The following is a 25,617-nucleotide window of genomic DNA, read 5'->3' on the forward strand; positions in this document are numbered from 1 at the left end:
GATGAGGGTGGGCAGGCCAGGAAGACAAGGCGATGGAGGGCATGTCTCGCGCCCGTGTAGAAGGAGGACACACACAGTAGACAAGGGCAGGTTGAGTGTGCACAGAGGAGGCAGTGGCTCAGGACTTGCATGTGGATGGCTGAGCCTCCAAAGGACTTGTGGGCCACAGGGAGACCCTGGCGGGGTTCAGGCTGAGGAGTGGAGAGGGCTTTGGACTGGTCAGCAGGTGCTCCGAGGAGAGGGGCTGGGCCTGGAGAGAAAGGGAGGTCTCAGGATGGTGGCCAGAACCTGATCCTGGCCCTGCACCTGGTGATTCCTGCGTGGACTGGGGAAGTCCTGCAGCATTACGGAATTGTTACCCAACGCCGGGGCTTGGTTCAGAGTTCTGTTGCTAGCTGCACAGAAAGCAAATCACCAAGATGTAAGTATTGCCAGGGAGGAAGGCCTTATTCAGATGACATCAGCCGGAGAGATGGGAGATGAAACTCAGGTTCATCCCTGTCCCCCTCCCCTACTAAAGTTGAAGGTTGATAAAATCAGTCTGAAAAGAAATCGGGAGGCAAGGAAGAGGAGGTGGCCCGAAGGCTGCAGGAGCTGCCTCTCATCATCCAAATGTAGGTTTCTGAAGCATCCAGCTTGTTAGGGAATTGGGCCAGTTTCAGAATCATCAACTTGTTCAAAAGTGGGACCTGTGGGGATGACAAAGGGTGTCAAGCAGGAAACCCTGCGTTCTGCTTTGGCTGAGTGGAAGGGACCCAGGAGGATGAGCAGGATGGGGAAGAGCATGAGCTGTAGTGGACATGGTGGGAAGGAAGAGTTCCGAGCCCCTCTGGCATGGGCTGGAGGGAAGGGAGGCCTTACCGCATAACCACAGCCTCACCTGGCTGGAGAAAAGAGAGAGGCGGCCCTGCTCCATGCCACCCCACCGAGAAAAGACAGGACATCTGGAGCCCTGGCTCAGCAATCCCTCATTTAATCCTCACAACAACCCAGGAGGTATTTTTTTTTTTTTTTAAATGGAGTCTCACTGTGTCACCCAGGCTGGAGTGCAGTGATGTGATCTCAGCTCACTACAACCTCCACCTCCCGGATTCAAGCAATTCCCCTGCCTCAGCCTGCTGAAGTAGCTGGGACTACAGGCATGTGCCACCATGCCTGGCTAATTTTTGTATTTTTAGTAGAGATGGGGTTTTGTCATGTTGGCCAGGCTGGTCTTGAACACCTGACCTCAGGTGATCCGCCTGCCTCAGCCCCCCAAAGTGCTGGGATTACAGGTGTGAGCCACCGTGCCCGGCCAGGAGGTATCTATCAATTGTTAATCCTCTCTACTGAATAGATGGGGAAACTGAGGTTCAGAGAGGGTAGGGATGGCCTTGGACATACTGATTCCACAGTGTGGCCCGAATCAGATGCCAGGGCCCCTAGGCCACCCACTTCACAGGATGGTGGTGGCCCAGAGGTGCCATGCCTGTCCTCTTCTCCTGGACATGGGTGGCTGGCGCAGGGACAGGGGTTGGTCACTACGCTGTTTCCCATGGCTCTCATAGTTGGGGGCAGCTGCGGTAGGAGGCTGAGACAGGGAGAGGGAAGCCCCAGGAGGGAGGAGGCAGGCGCTGCTCTGAGGAGCGCCCTGGAGCCTTGGCAATCCTTTTCCTCCTCGGAGACCTGGAGCCCAGGCCCTGTCTCCACCAGCTGCAGGTGACAGTGGTCATGGTGGTCTCTGGCCTGGGCCTGAAAAGGGGCTCAGAGCAGCGTGCAGCTGCAGCCTCGGGCCTCCATAGCCACCAGCAGCACCCTCAGGCGGCGCGGTGAGTGGGGCGGGTAGCGGATGGCGTTGAGCTTCTCCATCCCCGGGCTGCGCAGGAGGCAGGCACGATGGTGGGAGAAGGTGTCGAAGGAGAACTTGCCGTGGTACCGGCCTATCCCGCTGGCACCTGGATAGTGGCGCAGAACAAAGGTGGTCAGGCCCTCAGGGTGTCAGATCTGGGCTCTGCCAGTCACAGACAGTGGGGCCTAGGCAGGCTACTTCACTCCTGAGCCTCAGTTTCCCCATCTGTCCAGTGGGCTGATCATGAGGCACTGTGGATAAAGGGCTTAGCCCTGAGCTTGGCACTAGCTCAGTAAGCCTTGGGGACACCAGGTGCCAGGGCAAGATAGGCAGACGGTGGTCAAGGGCATGGATTCCATAGTCAGACTGCGGTTAAATCCTGGCCCTGCTACAAACAAGCTGTGTCACCGTGACTTAGTCTCCTCTGCCATGGGGTGACAAGGGCATCTCCCTCCTAGGGTTGTGGCAGGGATTGAGGGGGTGTTGAGACCCCTAGACCCAATAGGTGCTGTGTGCAATGAGCTGTCCTCAGCATCTAGGTCGGGAGGCAGACGAGGCCCCAGGCCAGGGTGTCCAGGGCACAGCCCACACTGAGTGGGGTTGGCTGGGGGGCTTCCTGCAGTGAGTGAGCCCCAGGAATGTGCAGTTAATGGGAGGAAGAAGGTGGGTAGGGGCAAGAGGGACCCAGGCTTGGGGATCCTTAGAAGTGAGTGTCACACGGTGTTTTAGGGACCTGGGCAGAGTTCAGGCTTCCGGAGCAGCAGGTGGAGAAGCCAGGGTGGGGCTGTGGCCACCAGGAAGGTCTAGGGCCTGGGAGCTGGGGGAGGCTTTACTGAGGGAGCAGCAGGGTCAGATGTGCTCACGGAGAGCCTGACTCTCCTCCAGGGCAGGGGAGCAGGTTGAGGAGGCTGCAGCTGGTGCCGGGGAGGCAGCTAGGCGGGGGCAGGCACAGCCACCCAAACGAGCTGAGCTGGGACAGCAGCACAGGTGCTGTTGTGGCCCTGGCCGCCCTCCAGGAAGGGTGTAGGTCCACCTGGGGCAGCTTGCCTGGCCCTGCCACCGTTTACACTGGTGCTGAGTGTGGACGGGTGGCAGGACTGCCAGCCCCCTTCCCGGGGCAGGTGTTCACTGAGGAACAAGTGAGCTTAGAGAGGGGAGGTGTCACATGGGCCACAGGGCCTGTCAGGGAGTTGCTGGGACCAGCTCTGAGGCTTCCTGACTTGGAGGCCAAGAATGCAGTGGCCTCAGGGGCTGTTCTGGAGGGGGGAGGATTTGCAGTCATTTGGCCTCCCAGGGTGGGGAAGTGTACTGGGTGCTGGAGCGGGGATGGGGTTAGAGGAGTGGCCGCCCTGGGGTAAAGGACGCCGGTGACATTCCTGCTGAGGGGCAGGTGCCAGGTCATGCTGTTGGGAGAAGAGCAAGCAGCAGTGCAGTGGGCAGTGGGATCATAATTGTGTGGGTTTTTAAAAAATTCACTGAATTGTATGTCTGCGCAGAGATGGTCTAGAAGGTTCCAGTGCAGACCTTTTTTTTGAGACAGTGTCTCACTACGTTGCCCAGGTTGGACTCAGACCCTCTGGGGTGGGGAGCAGGATGGAGGTTCTGGGGTGAGGCCTCCTTGCCTGTCCCTCCACACCAAGGTGGGGCTGGGGTGTTTTTGGCGGGAATGTATCCAGGTAACGCTGTTGCAATTCGACCATATGGTAACAGAAGGGCAGGGTAGCAGGCACCTACCCACTCCTCCGAAAGGCAGGCTGGCCAGGGTCATGTGCATGAAGCCGTCGTTCCCGCAGAAGCCCCCGCTGCTGGTCTGGGCCAGTACCCGCTTGACCACCTGAGAGAGAACAGGATGTGTGTGAGGCTGCCTTAAGCCCCGTCAGGATCCTCAGGACCCAGAGCCTGGTCCAGGCTGGACTCTGTGACACTGATCTTGCCTCAGAAAGGGTCTGAGGCCACCGTGTCAGCTGAAGGGCACATGATGGGCCAGGTGGGACAGGTGGGGCAGGGGGTTGTGTAGCAGCCCCTTATGGGGCTTCCACTTGGGACATGTTTCCTGGACTCTACTCATGTGTGGCCCATGCTGGGGGCACAGACTCTCAGGCCTGGGGGTAAGGGCAGGAAACCCAGTGTTGCCTGGGGACATGGAGGGCGCAGTGGCAGTGGTGCAGTGCTGGACAGCAGGGAGGCATCCCAGGGGAGGGGTGTCATATGCCTGCTGAGTGGAGGGTTTGAGAGGGACAGAAGTTGTTCAGGCAAAGAGGGCGCCCCAGGCAGAGTGGAGGCTGAAGGGCTGTGTGGTGTGAGCACAGGGACATGAAGACATAGTGATGTGGTCAGATTTGCACTTTAGAAACAAGCTTGGCCCTTGCTTGACTTAATAAAGGACCTTATTCCTCAATCTGTAGGCTTATTTGAAGACTGAAAGGAAAAAAAGATTGGTAGACACTAAATTGTTGCTGCACAAAAACTTCAACATATTTAGTTGCAATCACTGAGAGCCTCTGATTACAGCTGGGTCAGGGCTTGTCTGATGTGGGGAGAGTGGACTCCCCCCAGTGGATTCAGGCGTCACTTCATGGCCATGAGACCAGCATTACCCACAATGGCAGTGGCAACAGATGGAGGAGATGGAGCAGAAGGCAGCAGAGGGCATCCTGAGTAGTATGGGAAAGCCACCTTATACATGGCTTGTATCTTAGATGTGACTGTGTGTCCTGGGACCAGTGCTGAGTGGTCAGAAAAGTGTGAAGCCATATGACTCCACTGCCAAAAAACCTCTGTAGCGTTTTCTAAAGGTAAAAGTATCCAGATGAAGCAGGGCTCCTTGGAGGAATGGCTGCTTCTGGAGTTAGAGCAGGGGAAATACAAGATGAGCCTGGAGCTGCTTGTAGCTACCAGAGGGGAAGGAGGTGGTCACAACCCAAGAGGCTGAGCCATTTTACAGAAACATGGGCTTCCAAGCCTGAGCCTCAGACAAACCACAAGACCTTGGATTACAGCCCCTGGAGTCAAATAAATATACCTGAATCTGTACTGACCTAAATAAACAATTCAAGAGATGAACCTTTCTTACAAAATTCCAGGAAATAGATGTAGATACTGCTGCTAGCCAAGAATACTATATCCAGCTAAGACTACACTTCATAGATGAAGAAGAAATGGAGCCTTTCCCAGACAAGCGAAGGCTGGGGGAATTTATCACAACTAGATCAGTCCTGCAAGAAATGCTCAAAGGAATCTTAACATAAAAACAAGTTGATATTTGCCATAATACACACAAAAGTCTAAAACTCGTAGGCCCTGTAAAACAATCATACAAAGGAGGAAGAGAAAGATATTAGACAGCAGTACAACAGAATTCCACTAAACCACAAACGGAATAAGAAAAGAATGTATAGAATAACTAGATAATAACAATATGATAGAGCAGCATAGTTTAATTACTCCCACCTGGTGAGGGTGGGGTAGCCTTAGAGACTTGCCTCCAAATAATAAACAAACAATAGTAGCTTCCCAGGGAGACCCTGGCAGACACTGCCCCGACCCCATAGTGAAGGTTACCCTGACCAGCCATGTGTGCATCTCAGGTGCCCCTGATGTGGTGTGAGAGGCAGGCTCACCTCTGTGGGATTCTCTCCTAAAACTGGTAACTCTTTAATAATGAGAAATACACCAGATGACCTTAGGCTGGGATGTTCTACAGGAGACTTGTCTAGCACTCCTCAAGCTGAGAGGCTTCTTAATGCAAGGTAGGACCCTGGCTTGGATCCTGGGGCTGAAAGAGGACGGCAATGGAAAAACTGGCAAAATCCAAATAAAGCCTGGAGTGTAGTTAATAGTAATGCACTGCTGTCATGTTTGGTTTTTTTTTGTGGTCAGGAGATCCTCCCACCTCAGCCTCCCGAGCAGCTGGCACTACAGGTATGTGCCACTATGCGCAGCTAATTTTTTAAAATGTTTTATAGAGACGGGGTTTTGCTGTATTTCCAGGGCTGGTCTCAAACTCCTGGGCTCAAGCAATCCTCCCACCTCAGCCTCCCAAAGTGCCGGGATTATAGGTGTGAGCCACCGCGCCCAGCCCTGCCATCACTTTTTTAGTTTTGACCCATCTAAGCACTGTTAAATGGGAAAAATTAGATGTGAGGCACACGGGAACTCTCTGTACTATCTTGGCAACTTTTCTGTAAATCTAAAAGTATTTGTCAATAAAAAGTTTATTTAAAAAGAGTTCAAGTGACTGGGCACAGTGGCTCATGCCTGTAATCCCAATGCTTTGGGAGGCCGAGGCAGGCAGATCACCTGAGGTCAGGAGTTCGAGACCAGCCTGGCCATCATGGTGAAACCCAATCTCTACTAAAAATACAAAAAATAGGGCTGGGTGTGGTGGCTCACGCCTGTTAATTCCAGCACTTTGGGAGGCCGAGGTGGGCCGATCACAAGGTCAGGAGTTTGAGAACAGCCTGGCTAATATGGTAAAACCCTGTCTCTACTAAAAATAGAAAAAATTAGCCAAGTGTGGTGGTGGGCACCAGTAGTCCCACATACTTGGGAGGCTGAGGCAGGAGAATCACTTGAACCCGGGAGGTGAAGGTTGCAATGAGCCAAGATTTCACCACTGCACTCCAGCCTGGGCGACAGAGTGAAAGTTCATCTCAAAAAAAAAAAATAGTCGGGCATAGTGGCACACGCCTGTAATCCCAGCTACACATGAGGCTGAGGCAGGAGAATCGCTTGAACCCAGGAGGCAGAGATTGCAGTGAGCCGAGATTGAGCCACTGCACTCCAGCCTGGGTGATAGAGTGAGATTCTGTCTCAAACAAACAAAAAAAGCTCAAGTGGAGGGAATCGATTTGCTGTCTGAGGGCCTGGGGAGGGTGGGGAGGGACCGCTGGTACCTCTTGGTGTTTTTTAAGCTGAGGACTCTGCCCTTGGGGCTCCCAGGGTACCTCTGCAGCTTGAGCAGGGGTCGGGTATCAGGGCTCATTCTCAGACCTGCACATTCAGGTCATCCCCGACATGTTGCCTGTGCCTTCAGAGCCAGGTCATGCAGCCACAGGCCCAGATGTGTAAGGAAGAACAAAGGCAGGGCTGACCTGGAAGAAACACTGGACCCTAGAGAAGACCCCAGGAAGCCGCCTACTGAAGGCCTAGGAGAGTGGGGCCCAGACTAGGAGCAGGGCTGGGGTGGGTGATGCTCGGCTGCTTCCAGGACAGTGGGCAGAGACAGAGTCCAGAGGACCACCATCCCAAAGTCCTGAAGCCACTGGACTTTGGTGGCCCCTCTGCTGCCACCATTTGTACGGCCCACTGCGGGCTCCTGTCGCCGCCCAGCCTGGCCGCGCCCCCACCTGGCTGCTGTTGGAGAAGGCGTACAGGGCCAGGGGCTTCTCCCTCCGGTTGATGAACTCAATGGCTTCGTCCACGCCCCGCACGTTCACGATGGGCAGGATGGGCCCGAAAATCTCCTCCTGCATCACCGGCTCCGTCTCCTGCACGTCCACCAGCACCGTGGGGGCTGCGGGGCATGAGAGATGGCTCAGCCCCGGGGCCACAGTCAGGACAGCCCCCAGGGGTGGGGGTAGCGGTGGGGACAGGGCCAAGGGCCAGGGCTCCAGGCCAGGATCCCGGGGTCTGACATCCCAGGGCTCCAGGATTTGGAGTGCCTAGGGAAGAAAGTCTCCCCACAGCCCCTAGAAGGGACCCTAGGCTTCCCCAGCCTGCCCAGGGCCGGTGGGGCCCAGAGAATCCCCCGACCTTGGTCCCACAGTCAGGAGTGATGGGATCTCAGAACCTTGGAGTTCATGAAGTGACAGCGTCCAAGAATGTTGGAGCCGCAGTGTCCCGTGAGCTGCTGAGCTGTACGGCCCAGGAGACCCGGGGGCTCAGGATGGGGCCATCGGAGTTTGGAACCCGGGGATCGTGGGCTCAGAGAATCTGAGGTCATGGCCTTTCAGGACAGCCGGTGGTGGGATGGGAGTTCATCTTAGCACAGTGGGTCCTGGAGCCCGGGGTCTGAGCTCAGTGAATCCAGGGCTGAGGGACCAGTTTGGCCTCATGGGGCCACAGGCTCAGAAGCACAGAGACAGATTAGTGGCACCGGAGCTGTGGCTCAAGGCCGGGCTCTGGCAATGGGGCCAGGTTTCAGGTGCGGGGCCAGGTTTCAGGTGCGGGCCCAGATTCATGGTCCACCTGTGGGCCCTCCAGTGAGGAGGGGTCTCGGCCCACGTGGGCTGTGGCGGGGGCAGTGGGACTCACCGATGTAGCGATCGCGCTCATCGCTCTGGCCCCCGATGGCCACGCGGCCGCAGCCCAGCAGTGCCCGCAGCCGATGGAACTGTTTCTGGTTGATGATGCGGCCCAGGTCTGGGGAGCTCTGGGGGTCGTCACCGTAGAAACGGGTGATGGTGCTCTGCAGGGCGGGCAGCAGCCTCTCCTGCATCTCAGGGCTGCACAGGAGGTAGTCAGGGGCCACGCAGGTCTGGCCGGCGTTGAAGTATCGGAACCAGGCCACGCGGTTGGCCACGATCTGGGGGTCGCAGTCGTCGTCCACATAGCAGGGGTTCTTGCCGCCCAGCTCCAGGGTGACAGGCGTCAGGTGCTTGGCAGCGGCGGTCATGACGATCTTGCCCACGCGAGGGCTCCCTGGGCGTGGAAGGAAACCAGAGTGGCTGTTCAGTGACCTGGACCAGGCCTGGGGCCCTGCTCCTCCCTGGAGAGGTGATGGAGTCGGCAGGTGCCAGCCCTCACCTTGCCTTTCCTTGTCCCTCACTGCTACCCTGCAGCCCAGGGCCTGCTCATCCCTCCCCAGGACCAGCCCCTAAGTGCAGAGTCTCGAGGGAAAGGTGCATGCAGCTGTCGGCCCTCAGGGTCCCCCTGCTGAGCCAAGCCCCTCGGCTCCTCCCGCCTCTGCTTCTAACCCTGGCTCACCCTGCAGGGGACGCTGCAAAATGCTGCATAAAACCCTTCTCCAGAACCTTCGGGGATCCTTTATCACCCAAGGCTGGGGTCCAGCTCTTAGTCTGTGGCATTCAGGTCTCGCTTCTCTAAACCTAACCCTGGCAGTTCTGCCACCACCCAGCCCTTTTTTTCTGACCCTTGAGGTGGCCTGGCCCAGGCTGAGGCGTCCCCACGTCCGGCCTGGCTTGGCCTCACCTCTCCTCTGTGCTGGCCTCCGGGGGCCCAGCAGTCTCCCCCGTGCACTCAGCCTCTCTGCCCTAGCCCTGACTGGGCCGCAAGGCCTCCTCTCCAGACCTCGCTCAGGGCCTACGCTGCTGCAGCCGTGGGGATGGCCCTGGCACTTCTCCCGCTTGTGGTCAAGGATTAAAGCCGGCAGGAGCCACTGTCCCTTCTCTACTCTCACCCCTGCCCCTCCTGGGCACAGTGCTTCCTGGGGCTCCTTCTGCCTTTGCTGGGAAGTGGGCCGGTCTGTCCTCCAGGCCCTTCCCCACGATTCCCTCCACCTGCAAGGCACAGCCTCGCCTCTCAGCACCTCTGTCTTCCTCCTGCTCCTTCTGTCCCTCATTAGCTCAAAAACTCGAGGCCAGGTGCGGTGGCTCCTGCCTGTGATCCCAGCACTTTAGGAGGCCAAGGCAGGAGGATTGCTTGAGGCCAAGAGTTTGAGACCAGCTCAGGCAACATAGTGAGACCCCGTCTTTACTAAAAATACAAAAAAATTAGCTGGGTGTGGTGGTACATGCCTGTAATCCCAGCTACTTGGGAAGCTGAGGCATAAGAATCACTTGAACCGGGAGGCGGAGGTTGCAGTGAGCTGAGATCGTGCCACTGTCTCAAAAAAAAAAAAAAAAAAAAAAAGAGCGACCTCTGGCGTGGATTTCACCAGGGCTTCTGTGTACATTCCAGCCTGCCCCATCCCGGCCAGCAGGTGACCCCGGGCAGGATGCTGAGCCCCAGTCCCTCATCTGCCTGCAGAGAGGGCTGCGGGCACCAGTAGGGTGGTGACTAAGGGCCTGGGGGCAGTGTGGGCAGAGGCTGTGGTTCCTGAGGCTGTGGATGGCATGGTGGGATGGCCCTGGATGTGGGACTCCATCCCTTCCTAAGGGGTCCTGGGGGTCCAGGACTGCTCCCATCCTGGTCCAGAGAGAGAGGAGAATTCAGTCTCCCTTTTGGACTCCCAGAGTTAGGGACCCCAGCCCCGAGCCTGCGGCTGTCCTCCCTGACCCCCACCTGTCCCGGCCCTCGTCCCAGCCTCACCTGTGAAGAAGATGTAGTCGAACCTGTGCTCCAGCAGCTGCCCCGTCTCCTGGGGCCCGCCCAGCACCACGGCAAAGCAGCTCTGCAAGGCAGGAGGTGAGGATCCCTCTGGGACCCCAGCTCTGAGAGCCCAAGGAGCAGCCTGCCCCACCGGACCCTGCCCTGCCTCTGCCCCGCCAGGCCTGACCCAGCCAGGGCTCTAGGAGGGCTACACGGAGGCAAAGTGGGGGGCAGAGAGCTCCCCAAGGGTGTCTGGCGTTGGCAGTCTGGCTGGCACTGCAGGAGCTGATGCCAGGGCCAGGCGGAGGTAGACACAGGACCCCTGGGCAACAGGCTGCCCTTGCTGCTCCTCAAGAGGGAAACTGAGGCTGAGGGGCGGTGACTTGGCCAAGTTTACAAATCAGAAGAGGCAGGATTGAGTGCGAGACTTGGGTCTCACCGACCCTCGAGGCCTGCCTGCTCCTGCTCCATCTGCCCAGCAGCCCTGCTCACCTGGTCCAGGTATCGGGGCAGCTCCTCAGCCAGAACCTTCTCTATGCTCTTGCTAATCTCCGACGGCTTCAGCACCACACAGTTCCCTGCAGGGCGGCGCGGGAAGAGAGCTGGGGAGGCACAGCCTGCTCCTGGCCTCCCCCACTTTCAGACACAGAACCTAGTTCAGAGAGGTGACATGACGGGCCCAGGGCCACACAGCCCGGGGACGGTGAACCAGACAGTCCTTCTCTGCCACCTGGGCCAGTTTCCCATGTCCTCCCGGGATCCATGGGTGGCCCTGAGGCCGGAAGGGGCAGCCTAGCTCTCACCTGCAGCGAGGGCACCCACCAGGGGCACCAGCGTCAGGTTCAGGGGGTAGTTCCAGGGTGCGATGATGAGGACCAGGCCAAAGGGCTCCTTCCGGATGAAGGCTGAGTCCAGCTGTGTGGCCTGGGCCGGGAGCCGGGGGTGAACATTAGGTACTCAGCACCCCGGCCCCTCGGCAGCCACCCCCACCCAGAGGGGCTAGCCTGGGGAAGCAAATTTCCCCTGAGCCCCGACCCGCCTCAGCCTGGCTGGCTCACCAGGTTCTTGGGCACATGCTCATCCTTCATCCAGGCCCGGAGGTTCCTGAGGGCCAGGGTGACTTCGCCCTGGCTGATGGCGACCTCAGACACCTCTGACTCGAAGGCCGACTGCAGGAAGTGGGTGGGGTCAGGACGGGCCAGGGTTCCCAGCGTCAGCAGGAGGCCATAGCCTCCTCCAGGCAGGGCCTGCTTCCATTTCTCATTCATTCATTCATTCGTTCATTCACTCACTCACTCCATGTTCAGCACGAGCTTCCTGTGTGAGGTGCCGTCTCTGTGCAAAACAGAGAGACCTGCCCTGACACCGACCTCGCAGGGTACAGTCGGTCCACGTGAAGCTGAGAACAGGGACGGCTCCATTAGGACTCGGCTGTGCCGGGGAAGCACAGAGCAGGGTGGGGTGGACACTGCTGGAGGGTGTCTGCAGGCATGCGCAGCTGTGCACATGTGTTCATCCACATGAGTGTGTGTGTGTGCTGTTTTTACCAAGTCCAGGTCTCTGGGTGGTGGTGACATTTGAGCAGTGACCTGAAGCAAGGAAGGAGCAAGCCGTGGGTACCAGGAGGCGGGATGCTGTGGGCAGAGGCCCTGGCAGCTGCAAAGCCCCCGAGGTGGCTGTGAGCTTGCCCCGCTCCAGCTCAGTAAGAAGCAGAGTGGGCGAGGTGAGGGGCCAGGGCTCCTGGGACGAGCAGGGATGGATCTGACTTAGGGTGTTTTTAAAAAAATTTTAATTTAAAAACATTGTGAATTTTTGATTTTTTGCAGAGACATGGTCTTGCTATGCCGCCCAGGTGGATCTTGAACTCCTGGCTTCAAGGAATCCTCCCACCTCAGCCTCCCAAAGCGCAGGTGGAGATTGGCCTGCAGGGGACACTGGCACAGCCACCCCTGGGTAAATGCTGTCAGTTCCCACAGCCCAGGGGCCAGGGCCACTGTCAGGCTTCTAAGCAGGAGTGAGGAGACCCAGATCAACAGGGATGCTGTCCTGCTCTTGGCCAGTGTGCCCTGCCCTCTGCACCCCTGGGGGTGAGACCAGCCAGGCAGCCGTCAGTCCATGTGAAGGTGAGAACAGGGATGGGGACACCGGGGCCAGGCTGTCTCCCTGCCTGAGCCAGCACCTGAGGTTATGGGGTGCAGGCTCTCCTGTGTCAGGGCAGAGGGGGACAGGCCAGCGGAGTGCTGGATGGGTCAGAGGACCAGCGAAGCCCAGAGAAAGAGATGCCCTGCCTGAAGTCACTCAGTGAACCAGGGGCCAGGCCAGGCTCCACCGAGCCCCAAGAGGGAAGAGACGGCATGCCCGCGAGCTCCTCCCAGCCCGTGAGGCTGGGTCACGGTGCCTTCCACACCAACTTTCCCACAGCCTGTGCTCTGGCCCTACGAGCCTGGTGGCCTGCCCGCCATACCTCCTAGGTCACCTGGGACCTGACTTTGGGAGACTGGCCTATTTTAAGCCAGGTTCAAACTCCGGCTCTGCTCCTCCTGGCTGCGTGCCCTTGGGCAAGAATGCGCTCTCTCTGAGCCTCCTCTGGGAGCCACTGGGTGTAGCTGCCCAACCAAATTCAGCTGGGGGTTAACTGAGAGGGTGCATGTGGGCAGATGCTGCCTGCTAGGGTGGGGACGGCGGGCTGGCCGGGGCCAGAGGGAGGGACAGGGTTGAATGTTCTGCGCTGCTGCTCCTTTTGAAGGGCCCCGCTCCTGCAGCTGGGATGGGAAGGCAGGAGGCGGACTCTGAACCAAAGTGAGAAAAGGGACCAGTCAGGTCAAGTCTCACGGAGGCCGGCAGGCAGCCAGTGGCAGAGGCTCAGTGGTGGCGGGGGAGCCAGTCCCCAGGGAGCCCAGCAGGTTGGGGGAGGGTCTGGACACTGTGGCCTTCCAGGCAAAGGCAGGGGACATTTTATCCAGAGAACAGGAGCCTGGGGCAGCCCCTGGACGGATGTCCTGAAGCAGGGAGGCAGGTGCATGGCCCTGCTGGGTGAGGGGCTGGGTAAAGTGTGTTTCTCGGGGTTCTGCCTTGGCTATTGCTGGGATTGGGAGGGGCTGAGCCCCCAGGCCTCCAGGGTCCAGACAGTGGCCTCAATGCCTGCTGTACCCAGAGGGAAGCCCAAGGCCTCACAGCCCACGAGGCCCTACACAGTGTGGCCCATGGCCCTGCTGTGTCTGCCTCTCCACCGCCCCCAGCCACGCTGGCCTCCTTGCTGCTCCTCAAACAGAAATGCCCAACAGCTCCTACCTCAGGGCCTTTGCACGTGCTGTGCCCGCTGCCATCTCCCCAGCGGCCTTGGCGAGCCTCCCCCTCCCGCTTCATGTCTCTAAAGCCCCCTTCTCAGAGAAACCTTCCCTGACCCCCACAAATAAAACAGCACCCTGATCCTGGCCCCCTTTCTCTCCTTCACCCTGTCTCCAGGGCACGTATTTCAACCCAACCTGCTGTGTAATTATTATTATTTTTATTATTTTTATTTATTTATTTATTTATTTTTTATTTTTTTTTGAGACGGAGTTTCGCTCTTGTTACCCAGGCTGGAGTGCAATGGCGCGATTTCAGCTCATCGCAACCTCCGCCTCCTGGGTTCAGGTAATTCTCCTGCCTCAGCCTCCTGAGTAGCTGGGATTACAGGCATGCGCCACCATGCCCAGCTAATTTTTTTTGTATTAGTAGAGACGGGGTTTCTCCATGTTGGTCAGGCTGACCTCGAACTCCTGACCTCAGATGATCCACCCACCTCGGCCTCCCAAAGTGCTGGGATTACAGGTGCGAGCCAGTCTTGCTGTGCAATTATTTATTTGCTGTTTTATTGTCTCCGACAGAAGGTCACCTTCATAGGCATGAGAACTTGATTTTATCCTCTGCTGTATCCCCAGAGCCTACAGCAGTACTTGGCACATAGTAGGTGCTCAATAAATAGTTGCTGCATGAATATAGACATGAATGACTGGATGAATGGTGGGGAGGAGCGGCTCTGGCCTGGGAGAGGAGCTGCTTTGAGCCCATGGAGGGCGTGGCTGTCTTCATCCCCCTCTGTCCCAGCTGTCCCCCATTCCCCCCTGCCCGGTGCACGCTCTCATGCCCCGACCCAAGCCCACCTTGTGCAGGTCCTGGGCCAGTGCGTCATACAGAAGCTGCTTGTTGTCCTGCAGGAAGCGGCCCAGTCCCCGGAGCTGTGCAGCCCGGAACTCGGCCGGCCGCGTGTGCCCTGCATGGAAGGTTTCCCGCAGCCGCCGCAGAGTGTCCTCGAATGGGTCCATCCTGCCAGACAGGGTGGTGTGAACTGGGTGGCCAGGGCTGCCCCTTCTTCACGGGGAACCACCCAGCCGCCCCAGGGTCTGCGCACCCCAACCTGCCTGCACCCACAGGGGCTTGCAGACACCCCTACCTCATACACACACAGGGATCCACTCAGACGACCCCACGGGGACAGGGGCTGCCTGTGACCCCCTACCGCCAACAGGGGACACTCCCAGACACACGTGAAGACCTCTGCACCACTCCCCTCTGCCATGGACCTGGGGGTGGCCACAGGACTGGGTATGGGCTTGGGGACACCCCCAAGAGTGAACAGGCAGGCAGAGGGCCACACTTCTTCCTGTCACACAGAAATTAACTCCAAGCCATGGCCTCTGCCCTGCCCTGATGCCCCTCCTGGAGGCGGGGCGGCCTCACTCCTGCCAGCCTGAATGGAGTAAACAGGAGCTTGATGAGTAGACGAGGTGTCCCACCCACTGCCACCATGGCCACCACCTTGGAGCACTCTAGACTCAGAATTCTCTGCCTTCCCCTATCCCCAGCCTGGGGGCACTGCCCAGGGAGGCCAGGCCAGTGGGCAGTAGCCTCCTCTCCTGGTGCCTCAGCTTCCGCAGGAGGAGAGGGTGAACACCTCAGGCCTCCTGGAGGCCCTGCTGCCCACCCTGCCAGGGCTGTGGTCCTGGGAGGTGAAAACAGCAGTAGGGAGAGGATCGTGGGGAGAGGGTGTTTCTGCCTCCGTGCTGGTGTCAGCCAGGGCTGGCAGGCAGGGTAGGGGCCCAGACATTCCCCCGAGCCCTGCCTGTTTACTTCAAGTTCATCGGAGGAGCACTCTGACGCACTCGTTCCTCGGCCTGGTGCCAAAGATCCGTGGGGATCCTTTCTTCCTTCCTGCTCTGAGTTCCTTTCCTCCAGAACTCAGCTTGGCTGATGCTTCCTCCAGGCAGCCCACCCAGATTATGCCCCCATCCATCGTCACCGTGGTCCCTTGACTCTGCTCCCTACTGTTCTGAGTTGTGCCATGTGATAAACATCTGGTTACACTTTACCCACCTTCCCAACCCTGTCCACATCCCCCTCATTTCCCCCTATTAGACTGGGAGGCAGGCCCCTCTGTACCTACTTATTCGAGACCTAGTGCCCAAAGCCCCTCATGTTAGGGGCATAATGATGGCACCTGCCAGCTGACGATGAGACCACAGTGTCGGTTCTGAGTCCAGGGCCCAGCTTCGGTGAGCGCAAGGCTGCGGGTGGTTGTGAAGTGGCTACCTGGAGGGCGGGACCTATCCGGCCTGCAAGATGGCCCCATGGTCCCCGGAGGGGTGGCCCGTCACAGGAACAGGACTGAGACCAGGAGCCAAGAACATGCCTCTCGGGCCACCATCAGGCCTATCTCCAGGCTCTGCCTCTTACCAGTTGTGTGACCGTGGGCAAGTCACTCGCCTTCTCTGCCTCAGTTTCCTCGTCTGTGAAATGAGGGTGCTAATGGCATCGGGTGTCATTGTGAGGAGTGAATGACATCACGCTGCATAAAACATTTGCCGTCGTGCCCACAGAAAGTACTCGACAAACGGCAGCTCTGGGTGTTTTGCTAAGCAGCCTGCAAATATTTATCTCCCCCAACTCCGCACCCCACAGGCCCTTCTCCGTTCTGCCCTCACCTTCCTCGCCTGGACCTCTCTCGCCTTTTGTAAGAGCCGCTGCAGAAACCACAAAAATGCAAGGCATGTAACGTGAATGGTGGACTGTGGGCTGGGAGCTCTGCTGGGGATGGAGTTCTGCATGGAACAGCCAGCAACCCTCCTAGCAACAGTGAGACCAACTCGCCAGGGCTGCAGGACACATCTCTCCCACAGGGCAACCAGCCCTGGCATGGCCCCTACAGGTCACTCACTCTGGACCGAGGCCCCTAGGGACTGCCCAGAGTGGGTGGGGAGCTGGGCTGGACCCCAGCAAGCAGAGAAGCCAAGGCCACCTTTGGCCTGAGATCAGGGGAACCCTGGGCCTGTGACCTCCCGAGGGCACTGGGCAGCCACTGTGGGCACACAGAATAGGGAACCCCTGAATCAGGCACTGGGGGGCCCCCAAGCCCACCCCCTCGGTGCCTCTCATACAGTGTGAGGTCATAAGGAAGTTGCCTGTAAGATCCGTGCCGCCCTCACCCATTTCAGCACCATGGCCGCCCAGCGAGGGGGCCGCTATTCACCCCACTGAAGGAGATGGAGGCTGAGGCTCAGAGAGGGCTAGAGCTTGCCTGATGGCACCCAGCTCCTCACACTGGAAAACCCAAATCCAGAGGAGCAGAAGCCTACCCGCCCCGACTCCCACCTCCCTCACAGTCCCCTGGGGACGGGCAGTCAAGTCCTTGGTGGAAAGGGTGCTCTGGCCTGGGGCCTGGACATCAGACTCAGGGCCGATGGACGCCGGCAGGCGGGCTGTGGGAGGGGTGCCTTCGAGGGGGAGGTCTGGAGCTGTTTGGATTCCATTTCCTCGACCTCCCATCCTCACCACTGCGGCTGCTCCCCACCGTGCTGGGTTGGGGGGTCTGAGATTGCCTCTTGCCTCCTGACACAGAGCCACTGAGGTTCAGGGGCTGACGGGCCCAAAGGTCTCTGGGTGTGGCTCCCCATCGCAGGCTGAGGGGCATGTGGCCCAGACTTGCAGCTTCTGGGTGGGGGGAGTTGCCACATCATTTGGTGATGAAGACAGCGGCTCTGTTTCCTCTGGCTTGGGGGCCGGGGCAGGACCAGCCACTTCCCCTGAAGGCCATGGGTCTCAATACTCAGGCACCCACGTGCCAGGTACTGTGCCAGCCTGGGTGCTCGCCAAGGGTGCCCACAGGCTCCAGGAACAGAGTGGGGAGGAATGGGGCGGACACATCCCAGGGGTGAATGGTGCCCAAGGCCCTGCCCCCAGCCTCCCAGCAGGGCCCTGTTGAGGGACCGTCCCTGGGCAGGGAGGCCCTGCTCGTTCACACCCTGGCCCATCAAGTGGGTCGGATTCAGGACACTCTGCCCGTTCTCTCATGCTTTGTCTGTTTCCGCATCTATACCATGGGCCTTCTAAGAGCGTCCGCCCAGCATGGCATGGTCTGGGCGCCCAGTGACCTGGGTTCAAACCGCAGCAGCCGCGTGTGTGAGTGGGGAGTGTACTCACTTTTCCCATCTGTAAAATGGGGCAGTGCCTGTGGCACCCATGCCACTGTCGGGAGCATTCAAGCGCCGGGACCCCGGGAAGTGCTCAGTATCCATGGAGGACGAAGGTAGCAGGGGAGTGCTGGGGGAGGAGACCCCTGGGCAGGGGCCTGCAGTGGCCTCGATCCAGGGCAGGTGTTGGGGAGACAAGGACATCACCCTGAGACCCAGCTGGGGACAGGGATGTGCTGACAGCGGGACTGAACATAGTGGGCGGAGGGCCTGGGGACCCCCTTCAGGGCAGCCAGAAGGCGGGAATCACTAGGTCAGCTTCAGTGGTCCCTCAGGCCCAACACTGTAGGATCTCCAATTCTAACCTCCTGCACTTTAGCTTCGTTAAACAAGAACGATGAGAGGCTGTTGTTTTGAACTGAGTTCCTGCACTAGGCCCCAACAGATCGGACCAAGCCAAAATGGAGTCACTCATGCTAAATGCCACATCATCAAACGGAAGCTTTAAGGAAGCAGATAGATCCCAAAACAACAGGTCAGTTTCACTGGAGCCAGCCTCATCAGGAAGTCCCCTCTGCCTTAGCCCTTAGAAAAGAGCAGTCTGCTGTGACCCAGTGTTAGGTGGTTGGGTGTTCCCTATTTTTCTGTTTCCTCCTTCCTGCCTTACGAAACCCCTGTTCTGCCATTGCCCGGTGGGAGCTCTCATTCAATTTTGTGGAATGGAGGCAGCCGGGATTCACGAATCATGAATAAAAGCCATTTTGATCTAGAACTAAATGTGCTGTCATTTTGTCTTTTGATGGCCTTAAGCTGGATTTTCATGAGGTCTTGCAAAGCTCAGCAGCCCCTCCCTTCCATGCGGTCCTTGGGGAACCAGGGATCAGCACATCCGCTTGTGGCTTAGGCCAACCCAGCCCCAGGCACGGTTCCTGGGATGAGAAGTGCCTCCTGCAGGCGGGGCGGGGCAGGCTGGCCTCTCCTTCCTTGGGCCCTGGCAAAGTCCATTGCTAAGAATGATTCTTTTCCAGAGTCACTCATGGCCGCATCCCTGCATCAGCACTGCGCATGCATGCTGGTGCCCAGGAAACAGCTGGTGCTGAAAGAGACACTTGAACCCCCGCAGGGAAGGGGCGCACATTCCTTCCTGGGGCAGCTAGGCCCAGAGCCAGTCCCTTGGTTACCTCGGAGGGTGTCCGAGAATCCCAGGAAGAGGAGGCCATGGCAGCCCAGCTCAGACAACAGAAGGGTGCCTGCTGGCCAGTGGGGTGCCTGAGACCCGCTGCCGCTCCCCAGCCCTGCCTCTCCTCCTTCCGATTTCTCCCCCAGCAGGCAGGCTGATGAGCGCAGCCGGGACACGGCGGCGCCTGAGCGCAGCTGCCCGTGGCTAGGCCGGCCTGGGCTACTGCAACCCGGACTGCTGAGGTGGACTCCGCCCCGGCTGCTGGCCCCCACAGCCCCAGCCTCCCCGGGATACCGTACCTGAGGCTCTGCCAAGCTGCCCTTCCTCCCGGCTCTCCTGCTCTGCCTGGCGGCCCTGCCCTTAAGAAATGTCCAAGGGCCGGCCCCTGGGGCGGAGCTGCCCTGGCCTCCTGCCTGACTCTGGCTCTGGGCGGGCTGGAGGCTGCAAGCCGAGATTTCACCACTGCCTCCTCAGGGGCCTCGACATCCCCTCCCAGACCACAGAGAAGGAACCAACACCCAGAGGGCAGCAGGCTAGAGCCACACAGCAGGGCTGAGCTCTGAACTGAGGGGCCAGCCTGAGGAGGGCAGCCTGGGGCAGTGGCCCTGGGAATCCCAGTGTGGGGTGGGAATTATTATTATTTTATATTAAATGTCATGTGGAATGTTACATTCTGTGGCCCGGAATAGCAAGGAAGTCTCTATCCCCCACTCCCTGCCTTCCCTCGATGACTCCTCTACCCAAGACTCAGTTTCCCCTTCTGCAAAACAAAGAGGTCAGACCCAAAGACGGCTGAAGTCTAGAAATACCATCTCAGGAAGCACACCTCGTGCCTGCTCCATCTCCCAGCACCCTGTGTTTCCCTGTCCCTCCACACCACCCGATGGGTCACCCCAGTCACACAGCCTGTCATCCCCTAGAGCCAACATTTTACAAATGAGGAAGCGGGGGCCCAGAGCGGGGGTGGGATGTGAACCTGAGGGTGTGCGTGGCAGGATTTCCTGCTCCAGACCTGGAGCTGCACCCATCCCAGATGTCCCCTCTGCCTCCTGGGAGGAGTGCCGCCCTCTCTGCTTAGGATGGTGATCGTGATGCCACGTGTCACCTTGCTGGTTCCTGTAGTCCTGATCCCCCTCAGGTGCCACAGCTGTGCAGAGGCCTGTCCCTGCCTGCCCCCAGCCCACCCTGGGTACACCTGTCAAAGCCAGCACGCTGGGGGGTTGATGTCCAAGCTGCTGTGGGTGTGGACAGGCAGGGGACAGGGTGACAGGTGTGGGGAGGAGCCTCCTTTACACCCCTTCCTGGGCCCAGTGCTGCTGCTGTCTCCCTGGTGCCCTGGGTCTCCCTGGCTCCTGGCCCTAGGGCCTCTGGGCCGACCTGGCACCTGGGAGGTGCTCATCATGGCCCCCACCCACCAGCTCCCTGCCTACCTGGAAGGGCAGTGAAGTCTTCTGGGCCACGCCCACACTGGTGACCCGTGAGGATGTAGCTAGTTAAGGTGGGGGCGAGTGGCTGTAGAGCCCCTGTCCTCTGTGTGGGATGGAGCCCCCAGCCGCTGCCAGTCACGTGGCTCAGCATGTGACAGCCCTGCCCTGGTGCTCTCTGGAGCTCAGCCAGATCGAGCGGGTGCCAGGCAGGGCTGGGCGGGGGCTGAGCCTGTAGCTGTCAGCTGGGAGCGAGGCCCAGAGATGGCAACCACTGATCTAAGGCCACACAGCAGATCAGAGACCCACCTTGGCAGGGACTGGCAAGTGGGAGGGGTGTTTCAGGATCCCAAGGGCCCCCTCCCTGGCCAGGGAGCTGTCAAGGCATTCCCTGAAACTCACAGGGGCTAAACTTGTCATGAATGCAACCTGGGAAGAGCCTCCAAAGAGGCCTGTCCTGGGATAGAGCTTCTAGCCTGCCCCAGGAGTCAGGCTTCCCCGCCTGAGATGCCATGCACCTCCCAGCTGGGCTGGGCGCTCCCCACTCTGGCTCAGGTGCCCCTCACTGCTCCTTAAAGATCCAGAGGCTCAGTGGGTTCTGGGAGTCCCGTCCTTGTTGGGGGGAGCCCAGTGTAAACGGGGAGCCCAGCGTAAACCAGGGGGACTCACTCTGGGAGCCAGTTCTGGGGTTGGGGCTCTGCCGAGGCCCAGGCCAGCCAAGTGGGGTGGGGGAGGGGAGCTCAGGGCTCCAGGCTCTGGGCCAGATAGCCCTCAACCTGCCTGCCATGACTCCTTCTCGCTGGGCTGATGCTTCCCCTCTTTGGGCCTTGGTGTTCCCGTGTGAGAATGGGGTTGACTATAGTTCCGGGGTGTCTGTGGGTAAATGACAGGGTTTGGTGAGCACTTAGCTCAGCACCCGGCACGGAGGGCGTCAAGTGTGAGATCGAGGCTCAAATCCTGGTCCTGTCACTTACCCATGTGACCTAGGTTAGTGTCTTAACCCCCGTGCCTCTGCCTTCCCATCTACAAAATGGGGATGTGTAAGAAGTACATACTCAAGTGATTGTGAGGCCGAAACAAGTCATTCCATGCACATGGGCCCGGAACTGTGACCATTCCAAGTGCCTCTGCCCCTCTGGAGGGGTCTCAGAGCTACCAACCAGACTCCAGGACAGGACTGTGGGCTGGGCACGAGCATAGTATCAGGTGGAATCATTCATTCATTCATTCATTCATTCATTCACTCCCTCATGCTAAACGCCAGGACAGGAGCGTGGGCTGGACACGAGCATGCCATCAGGTGGAATCATTCATTCATTCATTCCCTCACTTCTTAGATACATACCCCTGAGCCTGGCTCACAGGGCCTCAGACCTGCCCGTGAGCATCTTGCTGCCTCACCTGCCCACGAGTGACTTTGAGCAAGTCACATCCCCTCACTGGGGCTCGATTTCTCCAGCTGTAAAATGGGGCTGACTCTGCCTGCCTCACAGAGCTGCCGCAAGGGTGAAGTGCCTGGTGCTCAGTAGGCGCTCAGAGCATGTGAACGTCCCCCTGCCCCTATCTCTGCCCTCCTGAGGAAGTAGCTGCCCCAGGCCTTGGCCCCGAGGCCCTGGACCCACCCTGGCTCCTCGGAGAGGCAAAGTGAGAAGCTGCAGGGGCACCGGGCCCAGGACACAGCCAGAACTCACGGGCAACGGTGAATGCGGGTCACTCATTCATTTACGAACTCAACAAACCTTTACTGAGGACCTGCTGTGTGCAGACACTTCACACAATTTTCACAATTCCCAGACATGATTGACTGTGCTTTCCAGCTGGGCCACACGGCGATGAGGACACATGGGGATCCAAACCCGGCCCGGCCTGGCTCCCTGGCCCACGGTCCTCTTAAGGCGCCTGGACCCCACGCACAGGAATGGGCTGGGGTCTTCAGCTCTGGGTGAGCCCCTTGCCCCCAACTCTCGGAAGCCTCAAGTCTCAGTGGAAAGCAGCAGCCACCTAGACATTTGCTGTGCCAGGCACTGGGCAGAGCCCTTGGCGCACCCCAACCTGGGGACCTCCCAACATCCTGTGAGCCAGCCTCGCTGATCGTCAACCCCACTGGCTTTAATGTTTAACATACTGTGGACTCGCATCCATGCGGGGAAGTGGTGTTCAGTGAATCGCGGGGGCTGCCCAGCTTGCTACTGTGTCACTGTAATGCAGGTCACAATATTCTATGAGTTTGTTTCAGGGAGTTCCAGTTGAGAGTAGCATTTATTCTATTTTGCTTGATTTCCTGCAAGGAACATCGATGATTTTCATAATGAGAACTGAAAGTAAAGCCTTATTATATGGAAAATTGGCAGACAGTGAGAGGGGATCTGGCTGCTCCTTCCTGGGGCTGTGGCTGCGCCCTGTGGCAGCCTGGATGGGTTGTCGGGGGTGCTGGCCCTGCTCAGATCTCTGTCCCGCAAGTCACACTGGTGCATTTATCTGGGCCATGTCAGCCTCTTAGGTAGTCTCCAGGCTCCCCAAGAGCAGCTCCATAAGCCACCTAAAAAACATCCTTTCTGGTGGGGCGCGGTGGCTCATGCCTGTAATCCCAACACTTTGGGAGGCCGAGGTGGGTGGATCACGATGTCAGGAGTTCGGAGCAAGCTTGGCCAGCATAGTGCAACCCCATCTCTACTAAAAATACAAAAAATTAGCAGGGTGTGGTGGGCACACTCCTGTAATCCCAGTTACTTGGCAGGTTGAGGCAGGAGAATTGCTTGAACCCGGGAGGCGGAGGTTGTAGTGAGCTGAGATGGCGCCACTGCACTCCAGCCTGGGTGAAAGGGCGAGACTCTGTCTCAGAAAAAAAAGCCCACAACAAGCAAACAAAAAACCCCACATCCTTTCTGGAGAGGGATGTATCAGTCAGGGTTTAATGCGCTAAAGGGCTTTTTTTTTTTTTTTTTTTTGTGAAGGTCTCACTTTGTCATCCAGGCTGGAGTGCAGTGGTGCAATCTTGGCTCACTGCTGCCTCATCCTCCTGGGCTCAAGCAATTCTCCCACCTTAGCCCCCTGAGTAGCTGGGGCTACAGGTGTGCACCACCACACCAGGCTAATTTTTGAAATTTTCTGTAGAGATGGGGGTCTCAGTATGCTGCTCAGGCTGGTCTTGAACTCCTGAGCTCAAGTGATCCTCCTTGGCCTCCCAAAGTGCTGGGACTGCAGGCGTGAGCTACCTCGCCCAGCCCTCTCCAGGTGTTTTGAGTAGGAGACACTGAGTGTGGGAATTGGTGGCACAGCGCAGACGATGGAAGAGCCTAGGATGGGCAACCATAGCAACTGCCACCACCCCCAAGCCTAGAGGGACACGGGGAGGAAGAGCTGTCACCAGGCCCCGGAGAGTTGGGATCCCCCAGGGAAACTGAGAAGCTTGGGGGGCCCACTCTTCAGGCACTGGGACCGTACAGGAGTCTGGTCTCTGCTAACAGTGCCTCCAGAGCCTCGGGCAGGCCGTGAGAGCAGAAGTCCCAGCTTCTGTCCTCCCGCCTCGTCTTCTGCCTTTGCTCCCCACTGGCCGAATCTAATCAGAAGCCAAAGGCGAGGGGTCATGGTGCTCAGGTGTCTGAAACCTCTGTCTCCTGGGGCAGTCACATCCCAACTCCAGGTCTGCATAGCTCCGGGGGTGCTTTTTTCTTGTTAACCTGAGGCTGAAAGCACCTGTGTTCCAAATTCATATGGTGCCACCATGTGAGATCTTAAAAAGACCCAAGCTGCTCCTTACTAAACGGGATGTTTGTATTTGTATTCTTTGTGTTGGGTTTTAAAAAGATGAAATGAATTTTAATAAAACAATGTAAAATTAAAAGGTGCAAACAGGCTGGGCACAGTGGCTTGCATTTGGGAGGCCAAGGTGGGTGGATCACTTGAGGCCGGGAGGTCGAGACCAGCCTGACCAACATAGTGAAACCCTCTCTCTACCAAAAATACAAAAATTAGTTGAGTGTGTTGGTTCGTGCCTGTAATCCCAGCTACTTGGGAGGCTGAGGCAAGAGAATTGCTTGAACCTGGGAGGCAGAGGCTGCAGTGAGCCGAGATAATGCCACTGTACTCCAGCCTGGGTGACAGAGCGACATTTGGTCTTAAAATAAAATAAAAGCTACAAACAGACCACAGAAGTAGTCCACAAGTAATAAGGTTTAAATTAAATAATTCCGGAACGTTAAACTATAGAGTAACCTCATTTCTAGGCATGGACCAGGAGCTCACAGTAATCCTGCAATATCTGTGAAAGTCAGTATCCGAGAAGTAACTATGAGCCAGGTGTGGTGGCTCACTCCTGTAATCCCAGTGCTTTGGGAGGCTGGGGTGGGAGGATTACTTGAGCCCAGGCATTTGAGACCAGCCTGAGCAACATAGTGAGACCTGGTCTCTACAAAAAATACAAAATGAGCTGGATGCACTGGTGAGCACCTGTAGTCCCAGCTACTTGGGAGGCTGGGAAGATCACTTGAGTCCAGGAGGTCAAGGATGCAGTGAGTGTTGATTAGACCTCTGCACTCCAGCCTGGGTGATAGAGTGACACCGTGTCTCAAAAAGAAAAAAGTCAAGGCATGGTGGCTCATGCCTGTAATCCCAGCACTTTGGGGGGCTGAGGCAGGTGGATCACCTGAGGTCAGGAGTTTGAGACCAGCCTGGGTCAACATGGTGAAACCCTGGCTATACTAAAAATACAAAAATTAGCCCGGTGTGGGGGCGCACACCTGTAATCTCAGCTACTCAGGAGGCTGAGGCAGGAGAATCGCACTTTCTCATTTTGCTGTATGATAACGCCGGCATCTGCTCTCTGAGAACAGCCCCACTGAAACCCTACTCTCCCACCTCCTGCCTGCCCCAGCGCCTCGGGCCCTCTGCTGCTCCTTTCCTATCTCTCACTTCCAGCCACTCACCTGCATCAATCCCCTTGTCTGTTCCCCACAGCTGCACTTGAGTATCATCGCCTGGGGAAAGTTCTACCTCCCGGAACTCTGAAGCCACTGCAGATTCATGCCTCCCTCCCCTGGCCCTCCACCTTCCCAGCAATCCTTGGGGAGCGGGAGGTGTCATCCAGTCACTCGTGCATCCGTCCAGTCACATATATTGATCAGTCAGTGCCCAGCGCCATCCTCTGCATGTGGGAGGATGTACCTGGAGAGCAGTGGGCAGAAGGGGGTGCACGGAAATCCAGAAGGGAGGTGGAGGGGCTGCATTCTCTGCAGGGACGGCCTCTTGTTTCTGAGAGCTGAGTGGGAAGGAAGGCACCTGGGAGGAGCAGGAGGAAGAGCGTTCAAACCAGAAGGAACCGAGGGCCGAGAGAATCTGAATATTTTCTGGATATTTTCAAAAGTGGCCCGGTGGTTCCAAGCAGGTGGACAGCCAGTGCTTTAGAGTGTGGCCCCACCACGGGCTCCCGAGACAGCCCTGGATCCGGTGCCCAGTGGGATGGGGGCAGGCACCTCTGGGCCCCACTGCAGGGTGGTGGCGGGGCTCCCCATGTAGTGCACCTCCCAA

General features: G+C 58.0%; 1 protein-coding gene across 2 annotated transcripts; it reads right to left on the bottom strand.

The window, feature by feature from the left end:
- Positions 1-422: 422 nt before the first annotated feature.
- Positions 423-20,401, bottom strand: ALDH3B1 (aldehyde dehydrogenase 3 family member B1). Of its 2 annotated transcripts, none has more exons than XM_064364666.1 (10): positions 20,098-20,401; positions 14,185-14,347; positions 11,098-11,208; positions 10,843-10,963; positions 10,532-10,617; positions 10,040-10,121; positions 8,084-8,470; positions 7,177-7,343; positions 3,563-3,662; positions 423-1,934 (listed from the first exon to the last, which is right to left on the bottom strand). In XM_064364666.1, the coding sequence occupies exons 2-10, from the start codon at positions 14,344-14,346 to the stop codon at positions 1,744-1,746; spliced, it is 1,407 nt and encodes a 468-aa protein (XP_064220736.1). In that variant the 5' UTR covers position 14,347; positions 20,098-20,401; the 3' UTR covers positions 423-1,743. The 2 variants fall into 2 exon arrangements, with proteins under 2 accessions (XP_064220736.1, XP_064220735.1); XM_064364665.1 differs by lacking the exon at positions 20,098-20,401 and adding an exon at positions 18,967-19,210.
- Between the last annotated feature and the right edge of the window lie 5,216 nt (positions 20,402-25,617).

This window comes from Aotus nancymaae, unplaced genomic scaffold, assembly GCF_030222135.1.
Source record: "Aotus nancymaae isolate 86718 unplaced genomic scaffold, 86718_ANA_hifiasm-v0.15.2.pri h1tg000059l, whole genome shotgun sequence".
Lineage (NCBI taxonomy): Eukaryota > Metazoa > Chordata > Mammalia > Primates > Aotidae > Aotus > Aotus nancymaae.

What these genes read in the sequence shown, in the direction of transcription:
- ALDH3B1 (XM_064364666.1), bottom strand. Translation starts at nt 14,346, where the DNA reads ATGGACCCATTCGAGGACACTCTGCGGCGGCTGCGGGAAACCTTCCAT. An exon ending in CGACTACATCTTCTTCACAG is followed by an intron (nt 8,471 to 10,039) that starts GTGAGGCTGGGA and finishes TTCCACGCCCAG; the next exon opens with GGAGCCCTCGCGTGGGCAAG. An exon ending in TGAGCGCGATCGCTACATCG is followed by an intron (nt 7,344 to 8,083) that starts GTGAGTCCCACT and finishes CATGCCCCGCAG; the next exon opens with CCCCCACGGTGCTGGTGGAC.